Raw genomic sequence first — 22890 nt, 5'->3', positions numbered from 1 at the left:
TAATAGCGTGATCTGCCGTGGCGAGGGCAGAAGACTCCCACAATGCTCCACAGCAGAAGGCTCCCGTGATGTGCTGCAGAGCCAAAGACAGACCCGGCGGGCTATCCATGACCACGCGCGGTGGCAGGTGTGGCTTGGCTCCACGAAGAAGGCTGCTGCCTGCAGGGGGAAGCTCGGAAGCCGTCGTGCTTGGCCTTGAAGAGGAGGGAGCCGCTGGCGACAACAGATGCGAGGAGTGGGCCGGTAGGAGAGGGACCGTGATGTTGCCTCCAGTGCCTTCAAGGTTGGCTGCAGGAAGCACCCCCTGGGACACAAAAGCAATCGGTGAGGAGGGGGACAATAGTTCGCGGGCTGAATTATTTGAGGGTGACGGAGGAGGCCCTGCAATGGCCTGGGCATACCTGGTCGGGGGCACTCCAGTGCATCCAGCATATGGACTTTGGACTTTTTCTATCTAAATGTGCCAAATAATGCCAACTTCTCGTGTGAGCTATGCAACCAGAATTTCACCGTGCAACGCATACATGGCAATAAAGAACCATTGATCCATGTCCAAATAAAGATTGGAATGTGAATGTTTGATTAAGAAGCTGAAATATTGTTTAAAAAAAAAAAATTGTGCTTTTAATTTATTTTTATTTAACTGCCAGAGGAGGTAGTTGAGACAGGTATTGTAACAATAATTAAAAGACATTTGGATAGCTACATGGGTAGGAAAAGCATAGAGGTGCGTTGGCCAAACAGGAGCAGGTGGGACATTGTAGATGGGATAACTTGGTCAGCATGGGCAAATTGGGCCAAAAGACATGCCTGTTTCTGTGCTGTACGATTCTATGACTATCAGGGTCTAAGATATTGGTGAACAGGGACGATGAGAGCAGTGCCAATTGTAGTAGATATCTCCGCTATGACTTCAAGAGATAGTCACAAATTAATAAGTTGAAATAAAATTAAAAACACTCATCAGGCAAAGGGAGGGTGTTCAACCTTAAATATTAATTGTTTTTCTTTCAATATATGCTGCCTGACCTGCTGGATGTTGACAGTCTTTTCTACTTTAATATCAAATTTTCAACACTTCCGTGATAGTCATTTCCTTCATCAAGTCCAATGCAAGGTAGCAATCAATAAATCTCAAAGGACATTAAGCTGTAAAGCACAAATAGAAAATAAATAAAATAGAACACAATCAAATTGTGTCCTGAACATAGCGAGAATAATGTGTTCGTTGTTGCTGTTTGAAAAAACAGAAATGTAATAAGTCAGTGTAGGAAGAAAACAAATAGTTCATTATTTGTTTGAACACTGAGGCAATATTGGATTTTTTTTTAATGGGACAAGGAAACTTGAAACGTGATTTGATGGAAATATTACGTGAATTTCGTCTTTTATTTTAAAGCTTCATGTTTTAGCTACTTCAAAACAATCTTGCAGCTTCCATATTGGTCCAAATTTCAGTATTGATGCCTATCTTTTGGATTAAGCATAGTAGCAGCTCTATTTTGTGTTTAGTGTCTGATTGCTCATGCATACCTATGGAGGTAATCAAAAATAATGGAGCATGTTGAAATGGAGCATGTCGCTATATTTAAGAGGGAGTTAGATGTGGCCCTTGTGGCTAAGGGGATTAGGGGGTATGGAGAGAAGGCAGGTACGGGATACTGAGTTGGATGATCAGCCATGATCATATTGAACGGCGGTGCAGGCTCGAAGGGCCGAATGGCCTACTCCTGCACCTAATTTCTATGTTTCTATGAAAGTGGCATTTGATTAATTGGAGTTACATTTGCCGATTCGGAAACTCCAAGCTGCGCTGAGAGTGTTCTTCCTTTCCGACGCCGGAGCTCCAATCATCTGATCATCCCGGCGAGAGGGCCTGAAACATCGGGCCGCCGTTGCGGCGACGGCGGAGGCCTCAATTGGCCCTGGCCACGGGTGAACAAGAAGAAGATGACTGAATTTTGTTGCCTTCCCTCACAATGGGAAACGTTGATTTCGCTGTGGGGGATGTTTTATGTTAAATTCTATAGTGTTGTGTTCATCTTATTTGTCTGCTGCATGGTAACTCAAATTTCACTGCACCAATTGGTGTATGTGACAATAAATGTAACTTGAACTTGAACTTAATATGTAAAACAAAAGAAATGATGTAGACGCTAATATGTGCTAATTAAGTGAAGGTGTATCTTTTAAAGTAGACAAAAATACTGGAGAAACTCAGCGGGTGAAACAGCATCTATTGAACGAAGGAGCGAAATTTGGGTTCGAGACCCTTCTTCAGACTGAAGAAGGATCTTGACCCGAATCGTCGCCTATTCCTTCGCTCTATAGATGCTGCCTCACCTGCTGAGTTTCGACAGCATTTTTATCTACCTTCGATTTTTCCAGCATCTGCAGATCTTTCTTAAACGTGTATCTTTGAAAGGTCACTAATCCAAAAAAGTTTACTTTGTTTCTTTCTTGAAAAATTGTTTAAAAATTCTGACTGTGATTAGCATTTGTTTTTATTTTAATGTCACAAGTTTCTAGTTTATTTACATCCCTGATTGACCCTCAGCTTTGCAATGCCACTGAGTAAATATAATTGCAGTGGTTTATGTGGAATTTTATTTTGAATAGTTTGTATTATGGTAATAATTCTGATCAATGTTCTAAAGACAAAGAAACTTGCAGATGCTGGAATCTTGAGCAAAAAAAACGGAGTGCTGGAGGAACTCAGCGAGTCAGACAGCATCTATGGAGGGAATGGGCAGACATTTTGGTTCGGGTCATTTCTTCAGACTGATTGGAGGAGTGGGGAGAAGGCTGGAAAAGAAAGGTGGGAATGAGGTAAAACCTAATCACAGAGGGGTGAGCAGTGAAAGGGGATCTCCCAGAACGTGGGTCGGAGACAGGAGGAGAACATCTTCAAAGTATGCATGCTTTGAGGAGATTTTGCACTGGAGCAGTAGAATGGAGACACAGAAAACTGCAAATTCCAGAGGATGTTAAATAAAAAACAAATTGCTGCAAAAATATAAAGTGCAAATTGAAACTCGTTATTGATTACAATTTGGCAAAGGCGTCCCGTAAAGGATGGATGTTTAAAACGGCATGATCCAATTTAAACCAAAACTGAATGGTAGTGAACACTGCCCTTTGTAATTTACAAACAGATACTCATCTCTGCATTAAATTTACTGTTCTCGTTAGTAAAGTTGTTTTAGTAGAACATAATCTTGCTTCTTTTGTAGAAAAGTTATAATTCACTCAATCTCCTATATGTGTTGCTTATTTCAAAAATAATATTTTCTCCTTATACTTTTAAAAATGAATTACTTAATTTATTTGTTTTGATTATTTATAAAGAAAATAAAGATATTGTTTGTTTTTTAGCCTAAAACGATTTTAAAAAGTGTGAATCGTTACTACAATGGCATTGAAGCTAACAACAGATCAACAGATGTCTTTGGTGATGCTCTAGTCAATTGTAATTCATTCTTCAGCCCTTATAAAGCACAGGTAAAAAAATGAATATTTGTTTCTGAACCTTTTGTACCATTAGTTATAAAATAACATTTAAAGTTATACTTCACTCATTAGAATTGAACTAAAAAGTGAACCCAATTTACTTGGGGAAATAATGGTAAGTTCATAACTTCTGCCATCATTGCTGTACAATTTTCCTTTAGATTGAAAGGGGCTGTAAGTATTACTTTGCCATTTGCTCCGTGCAAATAGCACCATGGTCTTTTTTGACCACTTTTTTTTTTAAACGGGATACACAAAATTAGCATTATTAACTGCAAGAATCCTTTCCATGGACAAGTTTAGAAGTAAAACAAAAGAAAATACTGTGATTGCTGATGCGTGAAAAGCGGATGGAATATGCTAACTAAGTGAAATAGTGTATTTGAAAGGTCTCTAACTTGAAAATGTTAACTTCTCTCTTGCATTTACTTAATCGTTCTTTGAAACATTTTAAAATCATGTTTTCACTTCTATTTTTACTTTTTCTCCTTTCTTAGTTTGGCCTTTGTAATCACGTTCCATTTCTGATTAGTTCAACTGCATTTTACACTTCTCAGTCCTTGATTAAAATGATATATGGTTGGTCAGATAATTAATTAATGTGTATTTTACTTCTGAGTCACGAGAGTGACTACGTGAAGAAGACCCTGTCCGTGCGCATGCGCGTCATATCGTCGTTCGCATGGCGGAGGCACCGGACTGGCAAGCATGTCGCCTGCTTGCCAGCGGTAAGTTAAACTAAGAAGGTACAGTTTCTATTTCTTACCTTTCTTAGATTTCGTGCAGGAACCTCTTTTACAGAGGTTTCCTGCCGGTACTTCGCGAGGCCGACGAGGGAACCAGTATAGCTGGTAAGTCGGGTCTGCAATTTTTTAATGTTTAAAAATGCTGGGAAATATCCCAGTTGTAGTTGCACTACAGCAGCATTAGAGTTGCTGATTTGCAGTGCCAGAGACCCGGGTAGTTACGGGTACTTTGAAATTAAATGGTATTCTCAGAGGAGTGGGTTCCTCTGGAGGCTCCGTTTAAAGAACAGTTAGCCCCATTGCCATGAGGGTTCCCCTCCGGTAATAGATATAAATGGTGGGGTTCTCCGATATAGTGGGGTAAAACTGTTCAGACGGTCAACCGTAATACCGGTAGGGTTCCCCTCCGGTAATAGATATAGATGGTGGGGTTCCCCGATATGGTGGGGTAAAACCGATTAGACAGTCAGCCCCAGAACCGGCAGGGTTCCCCTCCGGTAAAATATACAGATGCTGGAGTTCCCAGGGTAGGGAAATCCAGCAGCAATACCGTTTCCAGACCACAGTGGTCCCCAGGATATGGGATAAAAACTAACCTCAAAGGTCAGCATTAGTGCTGGGAGGGTCCCCTCCAGTAAGGTATAAACACATTTTTGAGATTGGTTAGGATGGAAATAATAATGGAGAAGATGCTCCATCTACACACACTAGGGAGTTGTGTCAGCGTGGGCCTATGGAGGGGTCTGTGCCTTGGAACAGGGCTGCTTATTTTGAATGCCTAGTCTATGGCAGCGTGGGCCTATGGGATAGCCCGTGCCAGCAGCGCCTTGGAACAGGGCTGCTTGACGCCTAGTCTATGGCAGTGCCGGCCTATAGGGTTGTTTGATGCCTAGTCTATGGCAGTGCCGGCCTATAGGACAGCTAGCGCCAGCAGCACCTTTGGACAGGGCTGTTTCATGTTGATGCCTAGGCTAATGGCAGCGTTGGCCTATGGGAGAGCCAGCGCCAGCAGCGCCTTGTAATAGGGCTGCTTAAAGTATATGCCTAGTCTATGGCAGCGTAGGCCTATGGAAGAGCCAGCGCCAGCAGCACCTTTTTTGACGGGGCTGCTTCATGTTGATGCCTAGACTAATTACAGCATTGGCCTACGGAAGAGCCAGCACCAGCAGCACCTTGTAACAGGGCTGCTTAAATGCATGCCTAGTCTATGGTGGTGTAGGCTTATGTTAGAGCCAGCGCCAGCAGCACCTTGTAACAGGGCTGCTTTATGTTTCCCTCTAGGGAAAGGAGCGAGGGTCTATGGAGAGCCCGTGCCAGTAGCGCCTTGTAATAGGGCTGCTTAACGCGTCTCTTTTTTTTTTTTTTTTTTTATTTTATTAGAAGTTAATACAGCACAAAACAGTACAGTGGCACCTAATTTTAGGTGCCAACTATGTAATACCGTAATCCATTCTATGTACAACCTCTAGTTTTATGTTATAAGAAAGAAGTAAGCAGAACAAGAAAAAGAAAGCAATAGAAAGGGGAAAAAGTGGAAAAATAGATGGTAGAGAGTAGAAAAACGTGAAGTGTGTATATAAAAAATAAAAAAAAGGAAGAGAGAAAGAGGAAAGTAGAAATAAAAGAGAAGGCCCCTTAAAACGCGTCTCTTTTATAGAGCAGGGAGCATGCCGGGTCAGTACAAATCTGATGCCGAGTTTGAGGGTTGAGCTATGGGGCATATCCAAGGGACAGGGCATGTAGCTAAAGTACCATGCCTGACAGAAAGGTTTGCTATCCCAACACAATGCAGTGAACACAGCTCAGGCATTAAAGACAGCCGCTGGTAAAACCCATCCAACAGGGAAAACTTGGAGGACGAAGCACAAGCTGTTGGACCAGTCAAGGCCAACAACGGGCAAAGCCTCATTTGCATCAGCAGTAAGCGGTTCACTAAAGCTGGTGGCAGCATTAAAGCAGCCAGAGGCTCCATATATTCTGCAACTAAAGACCACTTACAAGTTGGTAAGATTTACACTTGATTGCACAATTCACGAATGATTAAACATAATCATCTCCTTAGAGGCATCTAACCATGTAAAGCAGGTTGGAATTGGGCCAGAATTGTGTTTTGAGGCAGGCTCATTATTATGGCCAGGATTGCCTTCAAAACAGGCTTGGTAAAATGGTCAGAGTTGTTTGCAAAGCAAGTCCAGAATTGGGGCCAGAATATAGCATTATGGCCAGGACTGTATTGCAAGACAGGTTCGAAAATTGGGCCAGAGTTGTCATTTAAGACAGGAAAAAAAAATGATGTTTGGAGTGGCCTGGTCATTATGAAAAATGGCTAATTAACAACTGATTTTATAAGGTGACATTTACAGGGATCATTTGGAGTCTCAAACTATATTTAAGAGGTTGGGATCTTCTATACAGTTAAATTCAGTTGTTACCAATTAGACTTGTTGGTTATTGGGATTTAGCTTTAGCTATTAATTGGCCTATGACGCAGCTCTGGGCAACAGATTACAGTTATAGAAATCTGTAATAGCCCTGTGGTTAGTATCAGCCGCTAGTCATTAAGACTAATTGGCAATATATAGCTGTGATTCAGCTGTGCAAGTGGGAGAATTGACATCATGCTAAATTCTAAAGTGCCATGTTAGTCATTGTTAATATACTGACACTATTACTACTGCTGCTGCTGATAAATTCATTTCACTTGCACTTATGTGCAGCGTGAGGAATAAAACTATTATATTACATTGTATTGTATTGTACTAGCTGAAGCTACCAAAGCCACTATGATGTACAACCAGTATGCAGCAGTTGGTCAGAAAATATTACAGTAATATGGCCTAACGTAGGATATTGCGAATGTCATCTCCAGTTTGGATGTGGCGGAGATTTGCATGATTATCAATTCTTCAGTTATTGGGATAACTATTTATAGACCCTACATGCATTCGATGGGTAAAAGAGTGACTGAGCAAATATGCTTATTTCTGCTTGCTCAATTTCAGGTTGATACACTATGATGGTGGCATATGTTGGTCACATGGGTGCAATCAAGTAAAAATAAAATAACCTGTTGTGGTTTAACTAATTTTGTTTGCCACAGGTGTATTATCAAGTACAGATCATGACAACACAGAATGGATGTTGGACCACATAGTATTTATGATTTGGGTTCAATGGAACACCGTTTACTGATATGTTGCTGCAATGCTTATTTACAGGTTGCAAAAAATATGTGGCATAAGAGTGGCGAAAGATACATTCTCACTACGAGGAGGAATGGTTTATATTTTCGTCCATTTTGCCTGGTCAGTCGGGTCTTCAAGTAAAGTCCTCAAGATCCCGCTTTAGATTTCCTACTGTCATATTGTATAGGGTCAATATAGGGATTGGTCTATGCATCTTAAATTCCCGATTTGTCGGGAATAATAAGACAACCTTATAAGAGGTTATGGCTCGGGAAATCAGCCGTTCCATGTTAAAATCAATTTATGCTCTGCAGTATCTGAATTAGACTGCCCTACGGCTGGAGTTGGCACACTTACCCAAGTATGTGTTCACTCCAGAGTGCTGATATAGCACCAAAAAACAGTACATTTCTTTGCAGGAAATGGGAAGTGTTATTTAATGCTAATGTTTCATTGAAAATGGTACAGACTATGAACGTCTTGGAGTTCATTGTTAATTGGTCTTTTGACAATAATTTAAGTGATAAGGCCATTAATGGTGTCAATGTGTTTCCCATCATATTTACTGCAGCAAATGGGACTCGCTCTGTTGGTTCAACTCGGATATCAGGTTTGTAAGGATATCTTTAACAAAAGTTCCCAGGACAATTACAAGACAGTAAGGGATACTGACATTGTGTTATCACTGTTTCATAGAGGGCTCCAATTACATCCTTAAGTCTGGACGGCTCTCATAAGGTAGTTATCCTACTGGTGCAGGGTTAGCGCAACAGGTGTCGTCGCTACATATTGCGAAGGGACAGGATGATTACATCTGTAAATAAAATATATTTTATATTTATAATTACTTAAGCACAGCAGAAGGGATGTCAGGTCTGAAAATAGTTCAAGGCATATCCAGGGACCTTTGGCTATGTGAGGGCACACATATACAACTATATGTTAAGGTCACCAAGAGTTTTTTCAAGGCTCTGAACTTGCTATGCTTGTTATTAAAAAAAAAAATGTTTTAAAACGTATCCGGTCAGACGATGTCCAGGGATAAAACGGGGTTCATCTATGCAGGAGTAGATACTGATTTCAGTTCTCACTGCACCAGGGCTGCTGCAACATCGGCAGCCAGGGTTGTTTACGTTCCATTGGATCACATCCTAACGGCTGAAGCATGGTAAAAAACGAATGGGTTCGTTTTTCCAAACATTTTATAATAACCCAATGCCAGACCAAAGGTATTTGGCAACTCTATTTACATACTTTATTTATAGTACCACCCGGGAGGTGTTACTATGATTATTACTTCATTAACAGCATCGGCATGTTTTAAATCAATGTCATGACTGTATGCATTATGAAGGTTTTCCCTCATTTGTCATAGAAACAGCTGTGGTTGTGTGGATTCGTTTCTCACAGCATGAAATCACGGAGCTTTGAAATCTTCACGTAGTCACTCGCGTGACTCTGAAGTAAAATAGTAAGATTAAACGAAAACTTACCAGTTTGAATTTTGATCTTTATTTTGTGAGGAGTTACGATGAGGGACTACGTGTCCTCCGCTCCCACCTTCATAAAGATCAGCTGGAAGTTATGTTTGTCTCACGTACCTTACTATTATGCTTCGGTAATTATTATCTGTGATTTCACACCGCTGCTTTGAAGATTGACGCGCATGCGCACGGACGAGGTCTTCTTCACGTAGTCCCTCATCGTAACTCCTCCTGAAGATCAAACTTCAAACTGGTAAGTTCTCGTTTAATCTTACTACCTGTATTCTCACTTGCTTCACCATTATCACCTTATATTTATACGATTCAGAATTACATAGCCAGAGACTATAGTCACGTTGACAGTCAAACTTGAATGCTCTTGCATCTTTCCAAGCTGATGTAGTGGACATTTAGGTTAGAGCATACTCTCTACATGAGGTAAAGGATTGACCCTACTACAGGTAGGTAAATTTCTCTATTAATTTCACACAGAGCAGCAATCATCAAAAATTGTTTGATTTTTCTAGGATTGTGCAAGTGGAGTGGCTTTGACCCTATACAATATGGCATTAACACATCACATAGTGTTAACATACTTGGGGATTTAGCAGCCAAAAGGACTTTAATTCCTTGAAAGTTCAACTCAATTAACTATCGGAGCATCATAACAGTCACTGACTGATTCCCAGTAGGAGTAGGAGAAGCCCAAAGGGGAAATGAGTGAGGAATGTTGAACAATCCATTCTATGAATGACTGAATAACCAAAAAAATATCGGAGTCTTGAATATTGTCAGAAACTGAGTTTCTACAGTGGTCATCTGTTGAGAATTCCAAAGATTCATTACTCTATAAGTGAAGAAAGTTATCTCTGTTCTGAGTGGCTGACATCTTATTTTGTTTGTATTCCCTTGTTGGTCATTGTCATCACTGCACCTGTCCAGTCAATCCTGGATTTTTAAATACAAATTCTTGGATTAATTTACCATTTGCCTTTGTAATTGCTAGCTAACTTACAATGATTTGAACCCAAATCAATCTTGTCAACTGTAGAAGGTAGATAAAAGTGCAGGAGAAATTCAGCGGGTGCAGCAGCATCTATGGAGCGAAGGAAGTAGGCAACGTTTCGGGCCAAAACCCTTCTTCAGACTGATGTGGGGGGATGCGAAGAAAGGAGAAAGGAAGAAGAGGGCTGAGGGAGAGCTGATAAAGGGAGAAGAGGAGACAGCAAGGGCTACCGGAAATTGGAGGTCAATGTTTATGCCGCTAGGGTACAAACTGCCCAAGCGGAATATGAGGTGCTGCTCCTCCAATTTCTGGTGGTGCTCACTCTGGCCATGGAGGAGGCCTAGGACAGAAAGATCGGATTCGGAATGGGAGGGGGAATTGAAGTGCTGAGCCACAGGGAGATCAGGTTGGTTAACGCGGACTGAGCGGAGGTGTTCGGCGAAACGATCGCCAAGCCTACGCTTGGTCTCACCGATGTAGATCAGCTGAAATCTAGAGCAGCGGATGCAATAGATGAGGTTGGAGGAGATGCAGGTGAACCTCTGTCGCACCTGGAATGACTGCTTGGGTCCTTGAATGGAGTCGAAGGGGGAGGTAAAGCGACAAGTGTAGCATCTCTTGCGGTTGTAAGGGAAAGTGCCCGGGGAGGGGGTGGTGCGGGAGGGAAGGGAAGAATTGACCAGGGAGTTATGGAGGGAGCGGTCTTTGCGGAAAGCAGATAGGAGGGAGATGGAAAGATGTGGCGAGTGGTGGGGTCACGTTGGAGTTGGTGAAAATGACGGAGGACTATTTGTTGTATGTGACGGCTTGTGGGGTGAAAGGTGAGGACAATGTGGACTCTGCCCTTGTTACGAGTGGGGGGGATGGGGAGAGAGAGCAGTGTTACGGGGTATTGATTACAATACAATACAATTGAAGAGACCCTGGTGAGAGCCTCATCTATAGTAGGGGTATTCCCTGAAGAATGAGGACATTTCCGATGCCCTGGTGTGGAACACCTCATCCTGGGAGCAGATGCGGCGTAGATGGAGCAATTGGGAGTTGGGGATGGAGTCCTTACAGGAAGCAGGGTGGGAAGAAGTGTAGTCTAGATAGCCATGGGAGTCAGTGGGTTTATAGTGGATGTCGGTCAGAAGTCTATCACCTGCGATGGAGATAGTGAGGTCAAGAAATGGTAGGGAAGTGTCGGAAATGGTCCAGGTGTATTTGAGTGCCGAATGGAAGTTAGTGGTGAAGTGGATTAAGTCAGTCAATTGTGTGTGGGTGCAGAAAGTAGCCCCAATGTAATCGTCGATATAGCGGAGGTAGAAGTTGGAGATGGGGCCCTGGTACATCTCGAACAAGGATTGTTCGACGTACCTTACAAAGAGGCAGGCATAGCTGGGGCCCATGCGCATGCCCATAGCTACGCCTTGTATTTGGAGGAAATGGGAGGAGTCAAACGAAAAGTTATTAAGGGTAAGGACCAGCTCCGCTAGGCGGAGGAGAGTATTTGTAGAAGGGGATTGATTGGTTCTCCGGTAGAGGAAGAATTGGAGGGCTTTGAGACACTCCTGGTGGGGGATGGAGGTGTAGAGTGACTGGACGTCCATGGTGAAGATGAGGGGATGGGGGCCTAGAGAACGGAATGTCCGGAGACGACGGAGAGTGAGGTGTCTTGAACATAGGTAAGGAGGGATTTAACCAGGGGGGATAGGATGGAGTCGGAGGTATGTGGAGGTAAGTTCGATACGGCACGAACAGACAGAGACAATCGGTCTACCAGGACAGTCAGGTTTGTGGATTTTGGGGAGAAGGTAAAATCGGGCCGTGCTGGGGCTGGGGAACAATGAGGTTGCGGAGGCTTGGGGAGGGCAGGGAGCCGGAGTGGATGAAGTCAGTGATGGTGCTAGAGATAGTGGCCTGGTGCTCCAACCTGATCTCCCTGTGGCTCAGCACTCCAACTCTCCCTCCCATTCCGAATCTGACCTTTTTGTCCTGGGCCTCCTCCATGGCCAGAGTGAGCACCACCGGAAATTGGAGGAGCAGCACCTCATATTCCGCTTGGGCAGTTTGCACCCTAGCGGTACAAACAGTGACTTCTCCAATTTCCGATAGCCCTTGCTGTCTCCTCTCCTCCCCTTCTCAGCTCTCCCTCAGCCCTCTGGCTCCTCTTCCTTTCACCTTTCTTCTCCGCACACCCACCCCCCACTCTACATTCAGCCTGAAGAAGGGTTTAGGCCCGAAACATTGCCTATTTACTTCGCTCCATAGATGCTGCTGCACCCGCTGAGTTTCTCCAGCACTTTTGTCTATCTTAGATTTTCCAGCATCTGCAGTTCCTTCTTAAACACTTTGTCTCCTGTAGATTCCATTACCATGTCCATCCTCATGGCAACAGATTCCAGCATTTTCCTCCTTGACGTTTGTCGCTTCGCTGTCTCTGTCCATCTCCTCTATCCATCTCCCCTATCCCTCCTTCTTCAACTCTCTCTCTCCATCTCCCGCCTCTCTCTATCTCCCCTCGCCATACCCTTTCTCCATCTCCTCCATCTCCCCCCTCTCTCCATCTACCCACCTCTCACTCTCCATCTCCCCCTCACTATCCCTCCCCCACTCTCCATCCCCTCTCTCCATCACCCCTCACACGCCCCCTCTCTTCATCCCATCACTCTCCATCAGTATCCCTCCCCCCTCTCTCCATGTCCCCCTCTCTCTCTCCATTTCCCCCTCTCTTCATCGCCCCCTTTCTCTCCATCCCCTTCTCTCTCTATCCCACCCCTCTCTACACCCCCTCTCTCTCTCTCCCCCTTGTCCTCTCTCCACCTCTCCTCACTCCATCCCCCTCTCCTCTCTCCATCTTCCCCTCTCTCCAATCCCCTCTCTCAAATCCCTGTCTCTCCATCTCCCTCTCTCTCCATCTCCCTATTTCATTTCTCACCCTCCTCTCTCCATCTCCCCTCTATCTCTCTCCGTCTCCACCTCCTCTGTCTCTACCTTTCCACCTCCTCTCCAGTCTCTCCAACTCCTCTCTCCATCTCCTCTCTCCATCTTCCCATCTCACATTCCATCTTCCCCTCTATCCATTTCCCCCCTCTACATCTCCCTCTCTCCCTCCTCCCCATCTCTCCACCCTCCCCTCTCAATCCCCTTTCCATCTCCCTCTCTCCTCCTTCCACCCACCCCCCTCCTCTCTCCATCTCTCTCCTCTCTACATCCCTCTCCTCTCCATCCTCTCTCCTCTCTCTCCATCTCTCTCTCCATCTCCCTCTCTCATCCATCCTCCTCTCTCACCATCTCCCTCTCATTTCTCCTCCACCTTCTCTCTCTCTCTACGCTATCCATTCTCTCTTTCTCCACCCCCTCTCTCTCTCCATCTCTTTCTCCCCATCTCCTCTTTCTTTCTCCATCATCTATATCTATGCCTCCATCTTTCTATTTTAAATGGTAGGGTTACAACCACCTCATTCTATTCTGGAAACTAATACAGAATCTACAGAATTTTGGAAGATGGCAGCCAGTTACCAGTTACTGATACAATTCTGCTAATGCAACTCTGCAGAGTTGGCCCACGAGTATGAATGTTCACAGGAATATTCCTGTACTATAACAGCAAATGTAGACCCCTTGTACTACAAAATAACACCTACAAATTAGAAATTCTACTCCCCTACAAATTAGAATGTATTTTTGAGGGGGTAACTAAGTATATTGATGGCAGAAGGCCTTTAATAAGAACTTGCACGTTAGCCTGGTCCAGAAAGTTAGAGCCTCTGGGATCCAGGCTGGCTGACAAATTAGATCCACAATTGGCTTGTTAATAAGCAGCAGAGACTCCAACAATGAGAAGTCTTCCAATAGAGGTATACCACAAAGCTTGGTACGGGGATTCTAAATGTTTATGAAAATGTGAATGTATGAGGTACCATAAATGTGCAAATGATATAAAAATTGGAGGTACTGTAGATATTGAGGTTGGTTATTTAGGTCACCATTTGATTATTACATTGGCTGGAAAGTTGGGCAGAGCAAAATAAATGTAATCCTGACGAATGCAGTTTGTGTCATAAAGGGGAGATTAAGTGGAGTTAAATGGTACAGTTCTAGGGAATGTTTATAAACATTCTAATGATACAAGTCCATAGATCCCAAAAAGTGGCTGCATGGTTGGATAAGGGTGTAAAGTATGTGAGATACTTGCCTTCATTGGCCGTGGCATAGAATACAAGAACCAGGGAGTTGTGTACAACTTTATAAGACATTAGTTAAGCCACACTAGAATATTGCATTATATTGTATTACCACACTATAGAAAGGAAGTAATTAGCCTGCAGAGGAGATTCACCTGGACCATAACAGTAAATAAGGAGCGACTGCATAGATTGGGTTTATTTTCCCTGGAGATGATGAGGTTCAGCTGCGATTTAACCGAAGTATATAAAATTAAGGAGGACAGATGGTAAATTATCGTATTACAAAGTCATTGTTTTCCCCCTGGTGTGGATGCCGATGACAATTGCACAGGTTTGAGATAAGAGATACCTGGGTTATAAAAGATCTGCATGTGTTGATTTACCACACAAGTTCGATGGGGTCTCTCTCCTTTGTCAGCAGTGAAGTAGGTGCAGTTCCACGTCTCAGTGCTGAATGGTTACAAACCACTCCCTAGCCTTCCCAACATCGGCCCTTGCAGTAATACTCACCAAATAGCGCAGTGGGTGCTTGATTGCTCTGTGCCAATGGAGCACAAGAATTTATATCAGGTTACCATCACAGCAGGGCGCAACGGTAACAATGGCAGCAATTTGTACCAGGTTACCAGCACAGCAGCACTCTCAGCAATGCATCTCTGTCTAACTAATGCCTTATTGACCTCTTAATGCTGATTTGATTAACACTCTTGCACTGAGAATATGACTATCACTAAGCAAGTTACAACACTACAGCTGGCCCAGACAGCATATCTTTTGATAATTTTCGCAAAATGGACATGGACTTGTTAAATAGAACATATTCTTCTTGGGTTCAATGTGGCAAATTTTTAGCTAGTGGCAAGAACAGCTGCCAGCAGTAGACGGCATATTCCATCCTCTGGTCACTGAAACACTTATTCATGTATACAGGCTGTATTTAAGTCAGACATTCGTAAAGTAGGGACAATGTGCAGACATATCCTAAACTAAGGGGTACAGTCACGGGTCCAGGATATTTCTGCTTTTAGTTTCATGAACTTCTCTAACTTTTTTAAACTTGTGCTATTTTCAGTTCTTTTGGTCTTCCTGTCACTTTATTTTTAGGACGATTTTATGTTTGCTTAATTTGTCTGCTACTTCTTTGCTCCCATTATCATTTGGATCTGAAAAAACTGATAAAATAGACCTCAACGTGATGTTTTGTTAGAACTGATACTTGTTTATAAAGAAAAGTATTTCATAATACTTACCTTAACATCTGAATTTCATATAGGTATCTCAATATGAAGAAAATATAGATTCGCATCAGTCCTACACAACATCTGTGTCAACCACACCTGATTCTTCCTTGTTTTATGTTCCTTGGTCAACATCGGGGGATGATTATAAACAGCTTGCTGGATCACAAACTAATCCTAACCGGTATGTGGATTATCTGTTCCTGGATTGGATGAAATAAGAAAAAGTCTAGTTTATAAATATTACCATATCTTGACAGCTGTCAATTATTGCCATCGTGATATCAGAAAAAATCACTTTGCTGCGGCCATTCAAAAAAATATTTAAATAACTAATTTTAATGAGTTGGTAGTTTCTAAAATGGATTGGAGGCTGGAACTACCTGGTACATGCTTTTTGAATGAGACCAAACAATCTTGCACAATCATTTCATATCTGGAGAAATCTGGTGTTTGAAGTAAGACAGTCAAGAGTGTTTTATTGACATACAGTATGTCCCGAAAGGAATATTGAAATTCTTACTTGCAGCAATTAACAGAATGCAAACATAGTACTCTGTAAACACCATAATAAACAATGATAAAAGAAGGACAGTATGTATATGAAAAAACAATAATAGTGCAAAGACAAAAACAATACCCCCAAGACTATGTCGTTTAGAGCTTATTTGGAAGATATAGTGTTTAACAGCCTGATATTTGTTGGGGACAAGCTGTTCCTGAACCTGGACTTTATAGTATTCCATTCTTCCAAATGGAAGGAGAGAAATAAGAGTGTGGCCTAGGTGGCGTGGGTCTCTGATGCTGGCTGCCTTTTTGAGGCAGCGACACTTGCGGATCCGTTCAATTGTGGGGAGGTCAGTTCCCTTGATGACTGGGCAATGTTTACTATGTTTTGCAATCTTCTTCGTTCCAGGCTTTCGAATTGCCAAACCAGATAGTGATGCAACCAGCCAAGTCAGTATGTTCTGTACTGGACATCCATAGAATTTCAAGAATCTCCACAATGATCTAAGGATGTAGAGGTGTTGATGAGCTTTCTTTTGATTGCATCAATGTGTTGGGTCCAGGACAGATCTTCAGAGATATGCATGTCTAGGAATTTGACGTTTTTGACTCTCCACCACTGTCCTATTGATGAAGACAGGTTTGTGGATCCTTGGCCTTCCTCTTCTAAAATCAACAATCAGTTCCTTGGTTTTACTGATGTTGAGAGCAAGGTTGTTGTGGGAAAATTAATCTCCCTTCTGTACTCTGATTCATCATCATCTGTAATTCGTTCAACAATGCTGGTGTCGTTAGCAAATTTGAAGATGGTATTGGAAATGTGTCCAATTGCATACGCAGTCATGGGTACAGTAGAACAGGGGGCTGAACACACAGCCTTGAGGTGCTCCTGTACTGATGGTTATTGAGGAGGAACTGCTGCTGTCAATTTGTACTGATTGGGCTCTGTTGAAGTGGAAGTCGAGGATCCAGTTGAACAGGGATGGGTAGAGACCCAGTTCTGTGAGCATGGTAACTAGTTTGGAGAGGATGATAGTGTTGAGTGCTGTAGTCTATGAGCAACAGCTTGATGCTTGTGTTTTTGTTGTCCAAGTGCTCCAGTGTCCAGAGAGCCATCAAGATCACATCCTCCATTGTCCTGTTGTGGCGGTAGGCAAATTGTAGTAGGTCCAGGTTCTTATTGAGCTAGGGGTTGATATAAACTCTCGAAGCACTTTACCACAGTTAGTGATCAAGGCACCTTATTCTTCTTAGGCACTAGTATTATTGATGCCCTTTTAAAGCATGCTTCAGTTATGAGAGGTTGAAGATGTCTACAAAAACACCAGCCAATTGGTCTGCACAAGTTTTAAGAAGGCGACAAAGTATGCCACCAGGTTCAGATGTTTTCTGAGGGTTTACCTTCCTGAAGGAACTTCTGACATTGGCCTCTATGACAAAGATTGTAATACCTTTGGGGTACATGGGGGCTCAGGAGGAACTTCTCCTATCTAATGTGCATTGGACGCATTGAGCTCATCTGGGAGTGATACTTCGTTGTTTATTACTAGTATAAAATTGTAGTATAAAAATGATTTTTGGAAGTTTCAACTGTTTGGTGAAGTTGACTGGACCCTGGCTGCATGCAGTGCTTTAAAAGTAAAGTTGGGTTACCTTGAGGGTGACATGGACGTTTGGAGATGGGGCAGAATTTGCAATCACACGGCGAAGCCAAGTGGCAGCTCAAGCAACAGCAAGGCTTCACTCCCAGAAGAGCTCTATGTGTTTTACACATCCCTTGAATGAGAGATCACTGATATGACTTCTCGGGCCCTCTAGCTCATAATGGCATGGAAATCTCCGTCACCAAGGCTGACATCAGAACATCCTTCATGAAGATAAACCCTCAGAAAGCATCTGGACCTGATGTTGTACGCGGCCGCATTCTCAACACCTGCATGGTTTAACTGGCTGGAGTTTGCGCAGACATCTTCAGCACCTCCTTACTAAGGTCCAAAGTTCTCACCTGCTTTAAAAGGGCATCATTAATACCACCAAGAAGATTAAGGTGACATACCTCAATGACCAGTGGCACTGACATCAGTCGTGATGAAATGCTTTGAGAGATTGGTTATGACTCATATCAACTCCTAACTTAGCAAAAACCTCGAACCACTCCAATTTGACTGCTGCCAGAATAGATCAACAGGGGATGCGATCTTGCTGGCTCTCTATTCTGCACTGCCCCACTTGAACAACAATACAGACATCTAGCTCTTGTTCAGTGACAACAGCTCAGTGTCCTACACCATCATCGACACAGGAGTACCTCAGGGCTGTCTGCTCAGCCCTCTGCTTTACCCACGTCTGCAGCCAGACACAATTCCAACGGCTTCTTTAAATTCGCCAACAACACCTCCGTTGTTGGACAAATTACTGACAATAATGAGTCAGAGTATAGGAGGGAGAGAACCAAATTCTCTCATCGGCAATTGTTGATTGTTGACTTAAGAAGTGGGAAGCAGAAGATCCATAAACCTGTTTACATCGACGGTTTGGTGGTGGAGAGTGTTAACATGTTCAAGTTTCTGGGCGTGCATATCACTGAAGATATGAGTGATTGCATCAGATCCTGGTTTGGCAGCTCGAACGTCCAAAAATGAAGGAAATTGCAAAGGGGGTGGCCATCTTGGGTACTGACCATCCCACCAATGAACTGATCTACAGGAGGAGCTGCCTCCAAAGGGCAGTCAACATAACAAAGACTTGCACTACCCTAGCCACGCTCCCATTTCACTCCCACCATCGGGAAGAAGGTATAGGAGTCGGAAAACCAAAACTCCAGGTTCAAGAACGGCTTCTTCCCAACAACCATCAGGTTCTAAAACACCTCAAAATACTAACTATATTGTGAACTGTCTTGGTTGCACTAAGGACTTTGGTCTTTTTGCGCTTGTATTGCGGTTTTAATTTAATTTTAATCAATAAAAGGCATTCTATGCTATTCTATTCTAATTTATCGATTCTTTTTGCTTGTAAAACTTATTTCTGAGTATTGTATTTATAGAAGATAGACACAAAAAGCTGGAGTAATTCAACAGGGCAGGCAGCATCTGGAGAGAAGAAATTAGTGATGTTTCGGGTCGAGACCCTTGTATTTATAGGTCTGTTATGCTGTGCAAGTAACGATTTCCTTATTCCATTGTTGGTACTTATGACAATTAAACACTTAACTCTTCAATAATAATGTGTATTACCTGACTTAATCCTGTAGGCCTAGTAGTAGTTAATGCTGTAATCAAAGTATTTAACTACATGTGCTGGCACTCATGTTTTCATTTATTTGTAAATGTGGGGACTAATGAGTAGGTTTAAATTTCAGAAAGTGTCCTTGTTATTTCATGTTTAATCACAAGATTAGCGGTATCTATTATGTATTATCTTTTTATTTCTGTAAATCATGTATTCCTATTCATTCTGACGAGTATGTTAGTACAAAGATTAAAATATTTACATTATTGGGTTTTTTTCTGGATAGGTCCCAGAATGAAATGAATGAATTTGGCAGTGCTGCAGACCTGTATGGCCTTGTTTCTAACATTCTCGAAGAACCTGACCAGTCACAATCTTTATTTGTTGAAGGGTAGGTTTATGCATATAAGTATGTAGTAAAACTGAATAATATCAGTGGGGGGAGCATTTTTAACTAGAAATTGGATCGGTTGGTACTGATTTAAGTATAATTGGATTAAAGCATGTTTTTTTGCATCAAATTGCAAAGCCACGTGCATGTTGATTGCGGCTAATAAGGAATGACGTCTTACTTTCAGCAATGTTGTTTGTGGATTATTTGCAGGACAAATTGGATGGCTTCAACTTCAACCAATGCATTGGCCACTCAGTGGAACGTTTTCATTGCACTCATTCACTGCATGTGCTTAATTTATGTGGGCATATAATTGCTCTTCTGCAGTCCACAGCAGAAAACTGGAGTTTTTTTTAATGTGTACATCCTTGGATCTCTCATTGGATGTGATTAGTCACTTGGAGCTGCCAGACAGGAGTTAGAGTCATGATAGTGTATTTTGGTTCTTTACTATGCATACTTCTCTCACATTAATAGATGTACTATTTATCTGCATGTGTGCAGGTCACTCCAGCTAAAAGCATCATGCATGCACAATTTTCATGTTTTTCCTTTTGGCAGGATGGAGGCTCTCAAGAGATAACTGATACACATTACAGGAAAATCATTCCAGAAGATACTGTAAAACACAACCTTCGAGTAATGGCACAAAAGGATTTAAAAGGCTATTTTAGAGACTCATTGATCACCCGCTGTAATACCTGGGATTAGGGTACATGTCAGGATGGTCAGACGATGTAATGGTGTCCAAAATCGTATTGAAGAATCAATGTTTAAGCTGAGCAGCTCCATGCCTGCTGGTGTGGATACTTCTACCATGAAGCTGTTGGTTGAGGCATAGGCAACGTCTTTGGCGACTCCTATCAATGTCTATTCACACACAACTTTCTCCAAGAACAGAAAGATTTTGTTGAAGCATTGTCATTCAGCAGTGGATTTTTATTCTTCAAGAGTAAAATTCAAACAATTTGGAGCACACAGTTGCTGATGCAGGAGTTGATTATGTGTCGGCACAGGTCTAGATGCTTTGATAACAATGTTATCTCAGCTGTGGAAGAGTTCTTTCCTCTCTCAAAGTCAATTCCAGTCTCAACCATTCCCATAGTTATGCCACTAGTTTTTAGGTGATATTCGTATCTGTCCCTGAATACCAACTGCCTCAAACTATCATACCAAAAGGCTACAGTCATAGACAGACCTTCAGGGACAAGAGTTGATCTTGTTTGTTTATCCTGGAAAAATGAACACAATTTAATCTAGGAAGGAGCCTTCATCAGCCTCTCTGAAGATCGATGTGGTTGGTGGATGCGCACTGTGTCAATAAAAAAACAAGCAAGCTTAGCTGAAAGCCATTCAAAATGGAGAATACCAATGTGATTTGTTATTATCAAAATAGAGAGAATGTTTATTTTCCCTAATATTTTATCTAGCAAAGTCATTAAATCTTTTACTTAGGGTCAATATTATAATGAGAACAGGTAATGTGATAAAATATCAAACATTCATTTCTTTGATGGTAGCAAATGAAAAGATCCTTTTGAAATTGGCACATGAAATGTTTTAAGCACATTTGACAAATAAAAGAACAATAGGTTTATTCAGGAGGAAAACCCTTACGCCAGGCATTACTCAATCTTTCAGAATTCTCCATCACCCCTTGGGGTTCCTCTGGGCTCAACATAGCATCTTAGCCAAATACCCAGCTGCAGTCTATTGTGACATATCTTAGAATGCAGTGTTAAAGATTTCCCGCCATCACCAGTTGAATGAATGGCAGATACATTACTCTTATTGATCTTTGTAGGAAAGAACTGCAGATGCTGGTTTAAATCGAAGGTAGACACAAAATGCTGGAGTAACTCAGCGGGACAGGCAGCATCTCTGGAGAGAAGGATTGGGTGACTTTTCGAGTCGTCCCGCTGAATTACTCCAGCATTTTGTGTCTACCTACTCTTATTGATGTCTTGGGTATTATGATTGAAGTGTTATGATCATGTCCACTAGGGGCGCCGCATTGATGGCAGCCTCTGCCTTCAGTCTGTCTGTTTTTTCTATCTTTTTTTTATTTTAGTCTGTTTGAACAGTATGTTTTGGAGGTTTCTTTAGTTTTTCTCTGTGGGGGAGGTGGGAAGGGTAAGGGGGAAACCGTTCCCCAGTCACTTCCTGGCGAGGATGCGACTATTCTCCGAGTCGCGTCCTCCCCTACCCCCGCCCACCCTCGCGGCCTACCAACTGGATTGGCGCGGCCTTTCCTGCCGGGGATCGGATCAGAGCTTCAGCAGCGGCACAGCACTGGATTCACCGCAGAGCGGGGCGATGCCTTACCTGGATCGCCGTTTGAAGCTCCGGAGTGTTGGGCCTGCTGCTTCAACATCGCGGAGCTGTGGTTCTTGGAGCTTCCAGCGTGGGCGGCGCTGACTTCAACATTGTGGAGTCCTGTGACCCTTTGCCGAGGGCCGCCAGCATGAATTTCCGCCCTACGCGGCCTGTGGACTTTGGGAGCCGCGGACGCCAGTAGGAAGTGGCCGATTCGGAACACCAAGCCGATGAGGTTGTTCTCCCATTCCGACGTCGGAGTTCCATCATCCCGGCGAGTGGGCCTGAGCATCGGGCCACCTGTAGCGGCGACTGCGGAGGGCTTCGGAGGCCCCGACCACGGGTGAACATCAAAGAACATCAGAGGAAGATGACTGAACTTTGGTGCCTTCCCTCACAGTAGGAAACTTTGATTCTGCTATGTGGGGATGTTTTATGTAGAAGTCTATCGTGTGTTGTGTTCTTTTTTTTTATTCGTATGGCTGTATGGTGACTACACATTTCATTGTACCAATTGGTACATGTGACAAATAAATGTATCTTGTATCTTGAAATGTGGGAACTTTGATGAAACCATTTGATTACAAATAGTACAGGAATTCCCTCTGCTTTCTAACGCAATCTAGTGGAACGACGGTACCATCCTGTCACACAAACTAAATATGTCATATTGGGCTGAATCCTCTGACTTGTGCCAGTGCTAATGCCTGTATTTCTCTGCAGAAACCTTGGTCACCAACGCTGGCATGGACTGAAGCCAAATGTGGCATTTTCTGCCATAACACCTATATTGTTAGCTGTTCCTGCATTATATATTCCTCATGGAATCTAACCAAAACGTGAACTTCCACTGGCTTCTCGGCTCTCGTGGGAACTTTGCGCACCATGTCCATATCTTACTCAAATATTAACGTGAAAAGTCTATAACTGCCAGAAGAAACGTACATGTGTTTTTTTTAATTTAAATTAACTTTTAAAAATATTTTAGTAATTTTAACAAGTCTCAAGTGATTTTAAATGTCTGACAAATTGCCAGCGATCTTGGGAAATTGGAATTTTGGACCAAAGAAATGCATAATCGTCTGTTAAGGTTTTATATTA

General features: G+C 42.7%; 1 protein-coding gene across 1 annotated transcript in view; it reads left to right on the top strand.

Annotated features, from left to right (window-relative positions):
* moto (minamoto) overlaps positions 1–22890 on the top strand; it is a 55018-nt gene that overhangs the window by 1745 nt on the left and 30383 nt on the right. The window contains exons 2-4 of the mRNA XM_055657347.1: positions 3376–3501; positions 15377–15525; positions 19366–19470. Coding sequence (XP_055513322.1) covers positions 3376–3501; positions 15377–15525; positions 19366–19470 — 380 coding nt within the window. The remainder of the gene's footprint in view (positions 1–3375; positions 3502–15376; positions 15526–19365; positions 19471–22890) is intronic.

Source organism: Leucoraja erinacea, chromosome 27 (genome assembly GCF_028641065.1).
Source record: "Leucoraja erinacea ecotype New England chromosome 27, Leri_hhj_1, whole genome shotgun sequence".
NCBI classification, from domain to species: Eukaryota; Metazoa; Chordata; class Chondrichthyes; order Rajiformes; family Rajidae; genus Leucoraja; species Leucoraja erinaceus.
The sequence above is the reverse complement of the archived record's forward strand: the minus strand, read 5'-3'. Positions and strand labels throughout refer to the sequence as shown.